General features: G+C 43.6%; 1 protein-coding gene across 2 annotated transcripts; it reads left to right on the top strand.

Moving 5' to 3' along the window:
• Nucleotides 1–222: 222 nt before the first annotated feature.
• Nucleotides 223–13,457, top strand: EPX (eosinophil peroxidase). Of its 2 annotated transcripts, XM_074220525.1 has the most exons (14): nucleotides 223–268; nucleotides 567–647; nucleotides 822–909; nucleotides 1,546–1,721; nucleotides 1,949–2,072; nucleotides 2,787–2,916; nucleotides 5,170–5,376; nucleotides 8,296–8,614; nucleotides 9,836–9,996; nucleotides 10,286–10,541; nucleotides 10,880–11,050; nucleotides 12,077–12,314; nucleotides 12,556–12,768; nucleotides 13,054–13,457. In XM_074220525.1, the coding sequence occupies exons 2-13, from the start codon at nucleotides 569–571 to the stop codon at nucleotides 12,755–12,757; spliced, it is 2,151 nt and encodes a 716-aa protein (XP_074076626.1). In that variant the 5' UTR covers nucleotides 223–268; nucleotides 567–568; the 3' UTR covers nucleotides 12,758–12,768; nucleotides 13,054–13,457. The 2 variants fall into 2 exon arrangements, with proteins under 2 accessions (XP_074076626.1, XP_074076627.1); XM_074220526.1 differs by lacking the exons at nucleotides 223–268; nucleotides 567–647; nucleotides 822–909; nucleotides 1,546–1,721 and adding an exon at nucleotides 1,746–1,804.
• The last annotated feature ends 245 nt before the right edge of the window (nucleotides 13,458–13,702 follow it).

Here is a 13,702-nt window from a genome sequence, read left to right as displayed (position 1 = left end):
ATTGCCTTGTAATAGATAATAATATGTAATCTTGAATAAATCATTTATTGCTTCATTATTGTTTTGTTTTTAGTGTTCCAAACTCAGAATCTTAAGAATATTTATAGTTAGGTATTTATAGTTAGGAGAAATGTTCTAATGGCTCATTACTCCAATCAATTTACAGATGTTTTAGTCTCTTGGTAATTTTTTTTTTTACTTTTACTTGTTTTGTAACTTTGCAGAGTAGAAGTAGCCTGACTCTTAAAGAGAAAATACTAGTATTCAGGTAAGGGGAGAAGCAGCCATGGGGTTGGGTATGGCAGGAGGATGGGGTTGGGTGTGGGGTGGCAGGAGGATGGGGTTGGGTGTGGGATGGCAGGAGGAATGGGGTTGGAATTCTAAGTCTAGGGTTAGAATCCCAGCTCAGCTCCATGATCTCGAGTTCTCTTGGTTTCCAAATCTACTCATTTGTAAAAAAGAGGTGATTTCTAAGGTCTCTTCCAGCTTTAGCACCTATTGTCCCTGCTTATCAATGATATCCTCAAATGAGGCATCTGATCCTAGAATGAGCATATCTCTTTCAGATATGAAGCTACTTCTGCCCCTTGTGGGGCTTCTGGTGATGCTGATTCTGTCCCAGGGCTCAGATGGCACTGCCTCCACTGGTAATAGTCACTTGAGTACCAGAATGGGGTGGGGAGGGGGGTGAAGGAGGGCCTGGAGACTTTTCCTAGTCTGTGTCTCACATTGTCTTAGTCAACATCAGAGAATGAAGTGAGGAGCAAGGGCACTGGCTATCTATGGGACCTGACCCCTTTATCCTCTGGGCATTTGGACAGTGGGTAACGTGGAGACCTCAGTGGTCATGAGCTGCATGGAAGAGGCCAAGAGACTTGTGAACAGAGCCTACAAACAGACCCAGGAAAGGTGAATAATACTGTTGCACAAGCATTGGAATCCGAGGGAAGAGGAGAGGAAGGGGTCTGGGGAAGGAATGGAAAGGAGATATGGGAGAAAGACAGAGGTGATGATAACAAGAGTTAGACTGTGGCTCAAGCTGAGACCATCATAATGCCCATCTACTGTCTTTTTTCCAGACAGGATGCCCTCTAACTTGAATGTGTGGGGTCCATTTGTTTTGGGGGAATAAAACCCAAAACCCTCAATCAGAAAGTTCCTGACTTTTGGTTCCATGTCTGTCTGCTTACATCCTGTCTGTCTGTCTATGCCCTTCCTCTAGTCCTGGAGTGTTGCTCTGGCCCTTGCTGCCTATTGCCCTGCTCTCCCCCTTCATCCTCTCCGGGTCTAGAAAAGCTGTGGATAGTGTACAGGGGGAGACCTGAATTCAAATCTTGTCTCAAACACTTCCAAACTGTGTGACCCTGGACAAGTCACTTTATCTCTGCCTGCCTCAACTACAAAAATGGGGATAAGGATAACACCTTTCCATCCTGGTGGCTGTCAGGATCAAATGAGAAATTATTTGTAAAGCAGTTGGTACAAGGAGAAGTTTAATAAAAGTTTATTCCCTCCCTCACTCTCTCTTCTGCTATTTCTGGTCAGCATAAAGCAACGGCTTCAGAGTGGAACTGCGAGCCCCATGGACCTCCTGGCCTACTTTAAGCGACCTGCAGCCGGGACAAGGATGGCTATCAAAGCTGCTGACTATATGCATGTGGCCCTGAATCTGCTGGAGGAGAAGCTTCAGCCCCAACACCCAGGATCCTTCAACCTCACAGGTTCTGCCCTGATCCAGCCCAGCCTCTCCCCTCTCCTCAGGGAACCCCACGGACTCTCCCCCTCATCCCAACACCACCCCAAGGTGACAGCCTGGAGGGAAGAGCCTCAGGAAGACGAGGTCTAGGGAGGGAGGAGCTAGCAGGTGTTGGGGGAACTTAGGGAAGGATTGGCTGGGTGGGAGAGAAGGATCCAGTTCTCCATCCCCTCCTCTCCCTGCCCTCCCCAGATGTGCTGACTCCTTCTCAGATGGATCTGCTAACCAACGCCAGTGGTTGTGCCTCACAGGAGGTAGAAGTGAAATGTGCTCGAAAGAGCAAATACCGCACTATCACCGGGCAATGCAATAACAGGTAAGAGAGGGGAGGGACTAGCAGAAAGCCAACCAGAACCCCCAAGACTGCTCCCTGCAGCACTTTTCTATCTCCCCTTTTTGTTCTACCCACATTAGAATGGAAGCTCCTAGAAGATAGAAGTGGTCTTGATATATTGTATTATATGGAACAGCTAGGTGGTGCCATAGTATATAGAGCCATGAATTCTTCCTAGCTAAGAGGCCAGTCAATTTACTTCTTTTGTTTCAGTTTCCTCATCTGTAAAATGGGAATAATAATCACAGCACCTACCTCCCAAGGTTTTTGTGAGGATCAAATGAGATAAAGAATGGCAAAGCAGGGGGCAGCTAGGTGGCACAGTGCACTGGCCTTGGAGTCAATTCAAATCCTGAGTTCAAATCCAGCCTCAGACACTTGATAATTACCGAGCTGTGTGACCTTGGGCAAGTCACTCAACCCCATTGCCTTACAAAAACAAAAAGGAAAAAAGGAAAAGGAAAAAAATTGTCAAAGCACTGAGTACAAAGCCTGACACATAGTAAATACTTAACAAATGCTCCCTAGCAACTCTCTTTACCCACACAGTTGGTAAAAAAAGTCCTGGCTCTCTTCCTGGCCCTTAATCTTTTTTCTCCCTTTCATTCCCCTCCTGCCCATCTCCCCCCCCCCCATAACACACATGTATACACAATACATATGTGCAAACATACATGCATACATTATTGTTTCCAGGAAGAAACCTTGGCTGGGAGCATCTAACAAAGCCTTGGCCCGTTGGTTGCCTGCAGAGTATGAGGACAGGCTCTCTCTTCCTTTTGGTTGGACTGCTGGCAAGAAGAGGAATGGATTCATTCTCCCACTGGTAAGGCTGGAGGCCAGCTAAAGGCATCTAAATTCTGCATCTAACTTCTTCTCTGGGACACCTGGTAGGTCCAGGTCCAGGCAATGGATTCCATTATATTTATTTCCTTTTTTCTCTTCCTCTTTAGAGCTCAGCCTAGTCATATAACTAAAGCTAGCATTTATAGAGGGCTTTAGAGTTTGTAAAATGCTTTCTTTACAAATACTATCTCATTGGAGCCTCACAATAACCCTGGGAGGTGGGTGACATTATTATCCCTGTTTTACAGATGAGGAAACTAAGGTTGGGAGACCTTAAGTAATTTGCCCAGGGTCATACAACTATGAAATGTTTGAGCCTGGAATGGATCAGTCCAGGGATCACCAGGGACCTATAGTATAAAGAATAAGAACTTTAAAAGGCTTTGACTCCCAGAGTTAGTTTAGGAACTTACCCTTAAGACTTCACCAACTGGACATCTCATTGACATGTCAGAGGTTAGAATAGATAGGATATTTGTTAAATATGAGGATTTCATCCTCATACTCTGCAGCAGTCAATGGGTCAAAGCTTAGTTATATGCTCCCAGCCAAGGTGGTCTCCTGGAAACAAAAATGCATGCATATATATGCATGTATGTATGTATGTGTGTATGTATCAATGCAAGCATGTGGAAAGGGGAGGTAGAGATAGGAAGGAATCCTAAAATTCAGTGAATGGAAGGAAGCTGCTTTTTGCAAGACAAGAATGACAAGCACAGCTGATCATTGAGAATTTTTATATTTCTGGCAAGAGGTAAAAGAAAAAAAATTTTCACTTTCAAGCAAGACGTGGAGAGTGTGTAGGGAAGGGTTCACCTCTGTGGCTCCTCTAGTAATTTCTACTCTAATACATTGCAATAAAATCAAATTCACTGGAATTCAATAAGCCTTTATTAGCCATATATTAGCACCAAGGATATAAATTCAAAAATGAAAAAGAGTCCCTGTTCTCAAGGAGCTTATATTTTAAATTTAGTGATACAGAGGAGAATATCACCCATATCATCTAACATATCAATGGAATGTCCAGTTGATGATGTCTTGCTCCTGTTCTGGTGGTGCAGGTCTAGAACTTGGGAGAAGGACAAGAGTTAAATGGGAAGATATGAGAATTACAGGCAAAGAAATGATCAGGAGCCTGATGAAATTGCAGAGAAACTGGGTGTAGAGAAAGAAGAGGGCCTAGGATATTGCCTTGAGTTATGGCCAGGAGGAGACTGAAAAGGAGTTATTAGACATGCAAGAGGAGGACTGGGAAAAAGAATTGTTACAAAAGCTAAAGGAAGAGAGAGAATCCATGAGGAGGGCAGTGACCCCACAAGTCATCAAGAGGTCAAGAAGAATGAGGATTGGTGTTAGCATTTCAAAGATCCTGGGATAGTTTCAATCAAGAGATGGAGCCAAAATTCAAGGGTTGAGAAGTGATTGGGAAGAAATATAGATTGCTTTTTCTGAGTTCATCTGTGAAAGGGAAGAGACAGGATAATGTTGTTGTTGAGTCATTTTTCAGCCTTATTTGACGCTTTCTGATCCCATCGAGGGTTTTCTTGGCTAAGATACTAGAGTAGTTCACCATTTCCCTCTTTTCTGTAAACTGATACAGATGAGGAAACTGAGACAAACAGGGTTAGATGACCTGTCCAGGATCCCATAGCTAGGAAGTGTATGAGATTGGATTTAAACTCAAGAAATTGAGTCTTCCCAACTTCAGGTTGGCACTCTATCTGCTGTGCCACCTACTTGCCCTGAGCAATAGTTTCTATTTTAATTACTTAATCTTGCTTAAATGGGGGTCTAGGAGGACACCAACATATCTTTTTACACACCTGTTTCTCTTTCCCATCAACAGTATCCTTGTCCCCCTTAATTTGGATTGCATGAGTTACCCTGTTGGAGTCAAAGTTCTCCTTAGACCCTGGAGGGTGGAGCACAGAAGGGAAGAAGGCAGGGAGCAAACAGTATTCACTATTAAGCCCCAAGTGTTGGTGGTCCTAACCATCTTTTTCAGCTTTGTGAGCAACTTGGTACCCTCTAAATTCAGACCCACATGAGGCTTCACCATATTTGCCCCACCCTAGTTATAGCTCTGGGATTAAGCAAAAGACTTCAGATACACAAATTCAGAATCAATGAATTTTGTTTTCTCTACTTCATGCCAGGTCCTACCTTAAATCTTGGGAGGCTCTGAACAAATTATCAACTCCACTGTCCTAACTTGAACTTTTCTGTCTAGGTCCGGGCTGTCTCCAACCAGATTGTCCGCTTCCCTGAAGGAAAGGTCACTTTGGACCGGAATAGGGCACTCATGTTCATGCAATGGGGTCAGTTCATTGACCATGACTTGGATTTCAGCCCTGAGTCTGAAGCCAAGGTGGCTTTCACCAAGGGGATCGACTGTGAGAAGAGTTGTGCCCAGCTACCCCCTTGTTTCCCTATCAAGGTATGGTTCTTGAGAATAATACGATGCAGGGTCCATCCATTGACACTCTTCTGTGGTTAGTGCTTTATGAGACCTTCGGAGAGTTGAGGGTGTTGAGAATATGACATAGCCCTTGCTCTAAGGGAGCTTACAGTCTGTTTTGGGAGACAAGAGATAGAGGTGGAACACTATCTAGGATTCATTCAATGAATCAATTGCCATGTAGACACAGGAAGGACAATGAGAGAGTCAGAAAAATGAAAGTAGCTGGTCTCGAGGAGGAATAGAAATAACATAGAAATATGCATATTCATAATTGAGTGTATGTAAAATGTATAGAAAATAAAAGATAAAAAATGGAAGTAGGGATGGGGAGCACTGGTAGCTGGGGGATAGGAAAAGACTTCATAGAGAAGGTATAGCTTAAGCAGGGTTTTATAGGAAACAAAAGCTCTTCATAGGCAGAGCAGCTTGTCAGCAAACATTTACTAAAGACCTACTATATGTCATATATAGCACAACATCTACTGTAAAGACTGTGCTTAGTGTTAAGGATACAAAAAGGACAGTCCTAACTCTCAAGGAACTCACAGTCTAATAAAAAAACAACTATGTTCAGTTATTTCAGTTATGTGACCCCTCTTCATGACCCATTTGGGATTTTCTTGGCAAAAGTTATTAGAGTAGTTTGCCATTTCTTTATTCAGTTTATTGTATAGATGAGGAAACTGAGGCAAATAGGGGTAAGTGACTTGCCCAGGGTCACATAGCTAATAAGTGTCTGAGGCCAGATTTGAAGATGAATCTTCAGGATCAAACCACCAAGCTGCACCTAAATAACATATATACAGGGCAAATTGAAGATAATCTCCAAGAATAACACTAGCATTAAGATTAGTCCAGAAAGGTTTCTAGCAGAAGGTGGGATTTTAGCTGGAACTTGAAGGAAGTCAGGGAAACCAGATGAGAATGAGGAAAGAAAGTATTTCAGACACAGAACAGTCAGTGAAAATGTACAGAGTCTGGAGATGGGATGAGGATCAGCAAGAAGGCCAGTGTTATTAGGTCACAGAATATCCAGGTGGGGTAAGGTATAAGAAGACTGGAAAGGTAAGATGGGGAAAGAAGACAAAGGGCTTTATGGACCAAACTGAGAATTTTATATTTGATCTTGAAGGTAATGGAGAGCCACTGGGTGTGGGTGAGGTGAAAAGGAGGTGATGAGCAGATCTGCTGAGTGGAGGATATATTGGAGTGGGGAGAGACTTGAAGTGGTAAGACCAAAGGTGTGATCAAGGTATGAGGTGACATGGGTCTGTACTAGGTGATGGCAGCAGCACAGGAGAGAAGGGGACATATCTTAGAGAAGTTTCAAGAATTACAGGTAGGGCAGCTAGGGCGCAGTGGATAGAGCACCGGCCCTGGAGTCAGGAGGACCTGAATTCAAATCTGACCTCAGATACTTAATAATTACCTAGCTGTGTGGTCTTGGGCAAACCATTTAACCCCACTGCCTTGCAAAAACCTAAAAAATAAAAAATAAAAGAATTACAGGTCTAAGTGACAGATCTGTGAAACAGAGTGAAGATTTGAGGATGACACCTAGGATGTAAGTCTGGGTGACCATGAAGATAGTGGTGTCCTTGCAATAATAGGAAAGTCAAGAAGAGGGCAGGGTTTTGGAGGAAAGATAATAAGTTCAGTTTTTGGACATGTTTTTAAAATACCTATGGAACATGCAGTGAAAGATGTCTATTAGTCAGATATGTGTGACCTGAAGACAGAAAAGACCTTAGAGTTGGAGAAATTGATCTGAGAATTATCTCCATAGAGATCATCATTGAATTCATGGAAGCTAATGAGATCAATAAGTGAGATAGTATTGGGGGGAAAAGAGAAGACTAAGGATGAAGCCTTAGGAATAGAGGCATGACCAAGTTGATGATCCAGCATAAGAAACTGAGAGTGAATGATTAGGAGGAAAACCAAGAAAATGCAGAGTTGCAAAAATCTAGAGAAAATGGAGTATCAAGGAGACAGGTAAAGAAGACAGAGATGGAGAGACAGAGCCAAAGAGAGAAAGAGATAGCAGATATTCTCATCTCCATGTGAATTTTGATAATTGATAGTTGAAGCTTCACAAGATATCTTGGTCTAAATTTCGTTTTTAAGGACCATACCTTAGACCCAAATCACTCCGACACTCATTGATTAACAATAGATCCCAGCTCAAGCCTCCTTTGGTTATTCTGATAGCTTAGAGTGACTGGAAATAACAATTTTTTCAGTTTTGGTCAGAAATTCTGAGGGTCTTCCCCCCCCCCCCGATTGATTTTTTTTTGGGGGGGGACAAGTTAAAAGATCCATTCTTTGCCTCATTTCTTCTTATCTAGCCTTAATCCCTGAATGGGCATTGCTTCAGACAAAGAAACCTGGAAAGAGTTTATCTTTAAAAGCCAAAGTCTTCCATTGCATCCAGGGTCATCTCCAACTATCCTGATCTATATCTTGCCTCTGAACCCAGATGGCTCTGGAGGAGAAAGTGAGGTTGGTGACTTTGCACAGCTCTTCCTCACTTAAATCCAATTCACTCTCAAATCATGGTATAACCTTTCCAGTATGAAAGACAAACAACAGCAATAATAAAGAACCTGAGGCTCAGAAAGGAAATTTGCCAAGGATCCCAACTGTCAGAGACAGGATTTGAACACAGGACTTTCCTGTCTCCAAGTCCAACAAATCTTTCCACTATGCTCTTACAGTGGGATTTCTTAGGATTCCACTCATTTCATCTCTCTAGTTCTATGATTTTTCTAAAATGAACAAGTTGAACTGGACTTAACTTTTAGGTCTTTCTAGTTCTAAAGTTCAATGAGAAGAGTAAGATTCCATTAGTAAGCCAGAGGAGGTGAGTTAGTCTTATCCACCTTCTTTCTTTAGATCCCACCAAATGACCCTCGGATTACTAATCGGAAGGACTGCATCCCCTTTACCCGCTCTGCACCCTCCTGTCCCAGGAGGAAGAATTGTGTCCTCAATCAGCTCAATGCCCTCACTTCCTTTGTGGATGCCAGCATGGTATATGGTAGTGAGAATGCTCTTGCTGCCCAACTCAGGAACACATCCAATCAGCTGGGGCTGCTGGCTGTCAACACACGGTTCCAAGATAATGGGAGGGAACTTCTGCCTTTCGACAACCTGCGGGAAGACCCTTGCCTGCTCACCAATCGCAATGCTCGAATCCCCTGCTTCCTAGCAGGTAAGGCACATGGGCATGGAAGAAATGGCTTGGAGTACCCATAAGGATTGTGTGAAAGTGAGGGCCCTGGATGGTCATCAGTGTAGTTATCCTACTGGTCCTAATTATGTCACTCTTTGAGATACAACATGGCACATGAAAGCAAGTATGACAGGGAGGAAAGAACACTGGGTCTGTAGTCAGGCGACTTCTGGCAGATTCTGGTTCTATACCTTCCTATGTGAACCTGGGCAATTTGCTTCTCTCCAAGATTCTGTTTCCTCATATATAAAATAGAAGGTTGGATGAAATAACTTCTAAGGTCCCTTCATATTTTTAATGCTATACATCTCTTATTTTTACTTATAACAGGACTAAAGGGACAAAAGCCAATGTTTCCAGCAAGAAAAAATAATTTACAAATTTGCTAGAACATTATTGTTTGCTAAACTAGGACAATTACCCTGTATAAAATTTTATTAGTAGGTAATAAATCCTTCTCAGGTTGGAAAAGATGACAAGAAATTGGTTAGTTGTGGAGATAACTTTGAAAACAAAGTGCTATCCAATAGTTCCATTTCACAGCAAAAAATGTAAGGAACTAACAACTGATGCACTAATCTACTTCACATTCCTTTTCCCCATCTGTACAAAGTTATAGATTTATTTATTCATTTATTTATTTATTTAAAGCAATAGGGTTGAGTGACTTGCCTAAGGTCACACAGCTAGGTAATTATTAAGTGTCTGAGGTCAAATTTGAACTCAGATCCTCCAGATTCCAGGGCTGGTGCTCTATCCACTGAGCAACCCAGCTGCCCAGCATGCATTTATTTTTGTTCATCAAGTTTAAAAGTTTGAAAAGAGTATAAATTGCTGTACAGTAGGAGTCAAGTTTTCAAAATTCATTTATGTCCATTTTCACCACAATTCCTCCGGGTAGTGGATTTAACCTCTGGTCATTCTCACATGTTACAAGAAGAGGATTTCTTTTGCAGAGTCTAGGCTCCTAGATTTTTGCATGAATACACAGAACAAAGTTCTTTTCTAATATTTTGGGACCCAGGCCCTCAGAAATCTACTCTCTCCTTTCAGACCTTGGGGGTGTGTTTAGCTGAAGAAACAAAGCCCCAAAGACCCAGGAGATCACAGCAAGTTATACATCTAAAGAAAGGGCTTTCAATAGGCACTGAATGTTCTTGGGAGTGGTCTGATGGTCATCTGAATTTGGGCTTTTCAAAGGTGACAGTCGAGCAAGTGAAACTCCCAAACTAACAGCAATCCACACCCTCTTTGTGCGGGAGCACAACCGACTGGCTAGGGAGCTGAAAAGACTGAATCCCCGATGGAGTGGAGAGAAATTGTACCAGGAGGCCCGGAAGATTGTTGGGGCCATGGTCCAGGTAGGGTCTGCTGAGTGACCACAAGCTACCTGGTGAAAAGTCAAGATGATTGAAAACATATGAATATTTGTTATTAACTTATCCATGTATACATTGTTTCCATATAAAAGAGTATAAGTTCTTTGAGGACAGGAACAGTTTCATTTATTTCTTTCTATCCCCAGTTCCTAGCACAGTGCCCAAGAAATGTATGGTAGGCATTTAAATACTTATTGAATGAAAGATTGAATGAATGAGCAAAATGAATTCTTAGTACAGGAAATGGAAATCTGGTTGTCTTTTTTCCTAGATCATCACCTACAGAGACTTCCTCCCCCTCGTTCTGGGTCAGGCCAGGGCCAGAAAAACTCTGGGTCACTACCGGGGCTACTCTTCTCGAGTGGATCCTCGCGTTTCTAATGTCTTCACCTTGGCCTTCCGTTTTGGTCACACTCTGATCCAGCCCTTCATGTTCCGCCTGGGCAATCGGTACCAGTCCTTAGGATCCAATTCTCGGGTCCCTCTCAGCACTGTATTTTTTGCCAGCTGGAGAGTTGTAAATGAAGGTAATTATAATTATTGGAGATCTTTGTTCAAGGGGGCAGGTGGGGATGGGTCTCTTGGGTAAGATTCAGTGGCTCATACAGACCTCTTCTCTCTGAGAGTGTGCACAGACAGGGTCTCCCCCAATTCCAGTGGGAACATGTACCACTGCCCTCCACTGACTAACCCCGTCCCCTAAGAAAGTTTTCTCTCCTATGGAGGCTGAGGCTGGTAAGTGATAGGTAAGGTTTTTAGATTATCATGACTACAAATCCTAGTGAGTTGAGGTCCCTCTGAGCAAGGTTGTCCCAGGAGTAACATTTTTGAATATTAGCTCCTTTCAGTGTTTGGTGTCTTCCAGGTGGAATTGATCCCATTCTCCGAGGCCTCATCGCCACTCCAGCCAAACTGAACCGCCAAAATGAGATACTAGTGGATGAACTCAGGGACAAGCTATTCAAACAGATCAGACGCATCGGGCTGGACTTGGCTGCTCTAAATATGCAACGTAGCCGGGACCATGGACTCCCAGGTAAGAGAACTAGACCATTTTTTATGTCCATAAAGGGATTCAAAAGGCTATAATAGCACAATGGGAGAGACTTTGGCATTTGGGTTAGCTCAGGAAAAGACTTTCCCCCAGGATGTCTCTTCTCACCAGCAATACTCTTCCTAACCTTCAGAAACACAGTACTTCTTAATCCAGGTTGCTTAAAGAGTTGTTGTCAAGTTGTTGTCAAGGGGTTTGATCCATAATTAATTTTAAAAATGCATAAAGGGTGGGGTGTGAATAGTAGGTCAGAGCTTGGTTACTTTGGGTCTACTGAACTATAGCATCAGTTTTACCTGGTTCCCAAACTAGGAGGAAGAAGAGAGACAGAAAGAGCTGGAGGGACAGACAGAAACAGAGAGACAGATACAGAGAGAACCTCTACTCCACCTAGTATTGGTGGCCTGTATTGCATAAGGCAGGGGTGATCTGTAGCTGTGATTGGATCTGTTTGAGAAAGACTTAGGAGAAAATGATTCATTATCCTCAGAGATATCCATAATTTGGCATAGCTGGGGGGGGAAAGCAATGGATTTGGAATTAGAGAGCCAGCTTTTTACAATTGAGCTGTGACAATGAACAGGTCATGTTATATTGAGCCTACCTAGTATCTCAGAGGTAGGGGATTGGATCAGATAAATCCCTTCCATCTCTAAGTCTATGCCTTTGACCTCCTCTTACATTACCCTTTATGCCCCATTATCTTGAAGCATAATGATCATTAGGCACATGGCTATGGGTCAGGTGAACTTGACTATATGATGTGATTACTCAAGGGGCCGTCCATATTTGTATATGCTTATTGCATAAAAACGTAAATGTTCTCAATTTAATGAGGCCAGCTGGACCTGTGCAAGGTAGCTAAGCTTTCCAGAATAGTGGGGTCCAAACCAGAAGGCCCTAGAGCACTCTGAGTCTAGAGTTGGATGAGCAGAACTTCCTCCCTGCGAGTGAAGCTTGGTGGGAGACAAAGGGAAGAGATTGGAACTGTTCCCTTCTTGCCCCTAGGATACAATGCTTGGAGACGCTTCTGTAGGCTCTCCCAACCTCGAACTCTGTCTCAACTGGCCCGGGTGCTGAAGAACAAGGATCTAGCAAGGAAGTTCATGAGTCTGTATGGGACCCCAGACAACATTGACATCTGGGTTGGCGCTGTTGCTGAGCCCCTTTTGCCTGGGGCCAGAGTGGGGCCCCTCTTGGCCTGTCTTTTTGAGAACCAGTTTAGAAGAGCAAGAGATGGAGACAGGTGAGTGCTCTTTGACGGAAAGGAAGAGGATTTTTCACCTGAGAATTAAAGTGAGGAATGAGAGCAATTGATGTGCTTCATTTCTTTTGAACTGAAAGCACTAAGGCAAGCCCAAACTGAGAATCTGGTCCTTGGGTGGGTATTCCAAATTTCCTCCCCTCCATTCCTGCTGCTACCTTTTGCCTTCAGGGTCTTGTGGAGATGCTCTCTTTCATCCTGCCTTTCCACATTTTCTTTGAAGGTTTTGGTGGCAGAATCGAGGTGTCTTCACCCGGAGGCAACGCCAAGCCTTGAGGAGAATTTCTTTATCTCGAATTGTCTGTGACAACACGGGCATTACCAGCGTCCCTCGGCACATCTTCAGGGCCAATACCTTCCCAAAAGGTTTTGTGAATTGTAGGAGAATCCCCAAGCTGAACCTTTCGGCCTGGAGAGGCAGATGAGGACCATGCAGGTAAAGGGGGCACCTTCCTCTTTCCTGGTGAGTCAGGAAACCCAGGTTTCTGGAGGAGGCAGGAAGGGCTGAGGTTCACACTCTGTGTGGGATGGATAGAAAAAAAATCTCCCAGGGATTTACCACATACTCTATTATATACCAGGGTTGCTGTTAATTCCAAGATCTAGGGCTTCGGGAGAGAGTCCATCACACACCCTGGACTTTGTTAGAATATACTCAGATGCATTATTTCCAGATTTATTGTCTAGCTACATTTTTAATCACTTCTGCTTGTTCCCACAGAAGTCTGACCAAACCTCTTCCCTTAGTGGAAAGGAATGGTGGGGGATAGAGTGGTCAGAGGCATCCAGAAGGAGCCCCACTCTCCTCTGTTCCCACTTCTTGCTGATGCTTCCACTGGCTTCACTCTCAAAGTCAAGCTTATTGCCTGGGATTGGCAGTATGAGTTCACAGAGGAGCATGTGCCTCCCCAGCTCAGATGCCATCTGGTATCAAGCTTCCCAGACCTACAGAAACTTCAGGGCCCCAGGCCAGAGATGGAGTTGTAAGTCTCTTCTTCTAGATCTGAGACCCAGCCATTTCACAGTCCCACAGATCCCTACAATATCCCTCCGCTGAGGTTGAAACAGATTCTTGGCCAGTGTGTTAAGTGTTCCATCTTGCTTCTGCCAATAAAGCACAGCTGAAAGCAGAACTGTGACTATTAATGGGTCTGGGGAGGGACGGTCTCACAATGTACTCCAGTGGGGGGGCTGGAGGGAAGAGAAAAAGTGAAGAAGGGAGAAAGGGAGGGCGAAAAAAAGAGAGAATTTATCATGAGTCTCCTGTGTGCTAGACTAACAAAACAGCCTTCGGTTATGGTGATATGGCCAGTCTCTTATCCTTGGGAAAATTAGAGGCAGATTCAGCCAGGGAAAGGTGGTTCAAGGGC

Source organism: Macrotis lagotis, chromosome 2 (assembly GCF_037893015.1).
Source record: "Macrotis lagotis isolate mMagLag1 chromosome 2, bilby.v1.9.chrom.fasta, whole genome shotgun sequence".
NCBI classification, from domain to species: domain Eukaryota; kingdom Metazoa; phylum Chordata; class Mammalia; order Peramelemorphia; family Peramelidae; genus Macrotis; species Macrotis lagotis.
Note: the sequence above shows the minus strand (reverse complement) of the source record. Positions and strands in the feature narration are given on the sequence as shown.

Bases quoted from the DNA above. Each gene is read 5' to 3' on its own strand.
- EPX (XM_074220525.1), top strand. From the start codon at position 569: ATGAAGCTACTTCTGCCCCTTGTGGGGCTTCTGGTGATGCTGATTCTG. The intron at 2,073-2,786 runs GTAAGAGAGGGG...TATTGTTTCCAG, and splicing joins ACCGGGCAATGCAATAACAG to GAAGAAACCTTGGCTGGGAG. The intron at 11,051-12,076 runs GTAAGAGAACTA...TCTTGCCCCTAG, and splicing joins CCGGGACCATGGACTCCCAG to GATACAATGCTTGGAGACGC.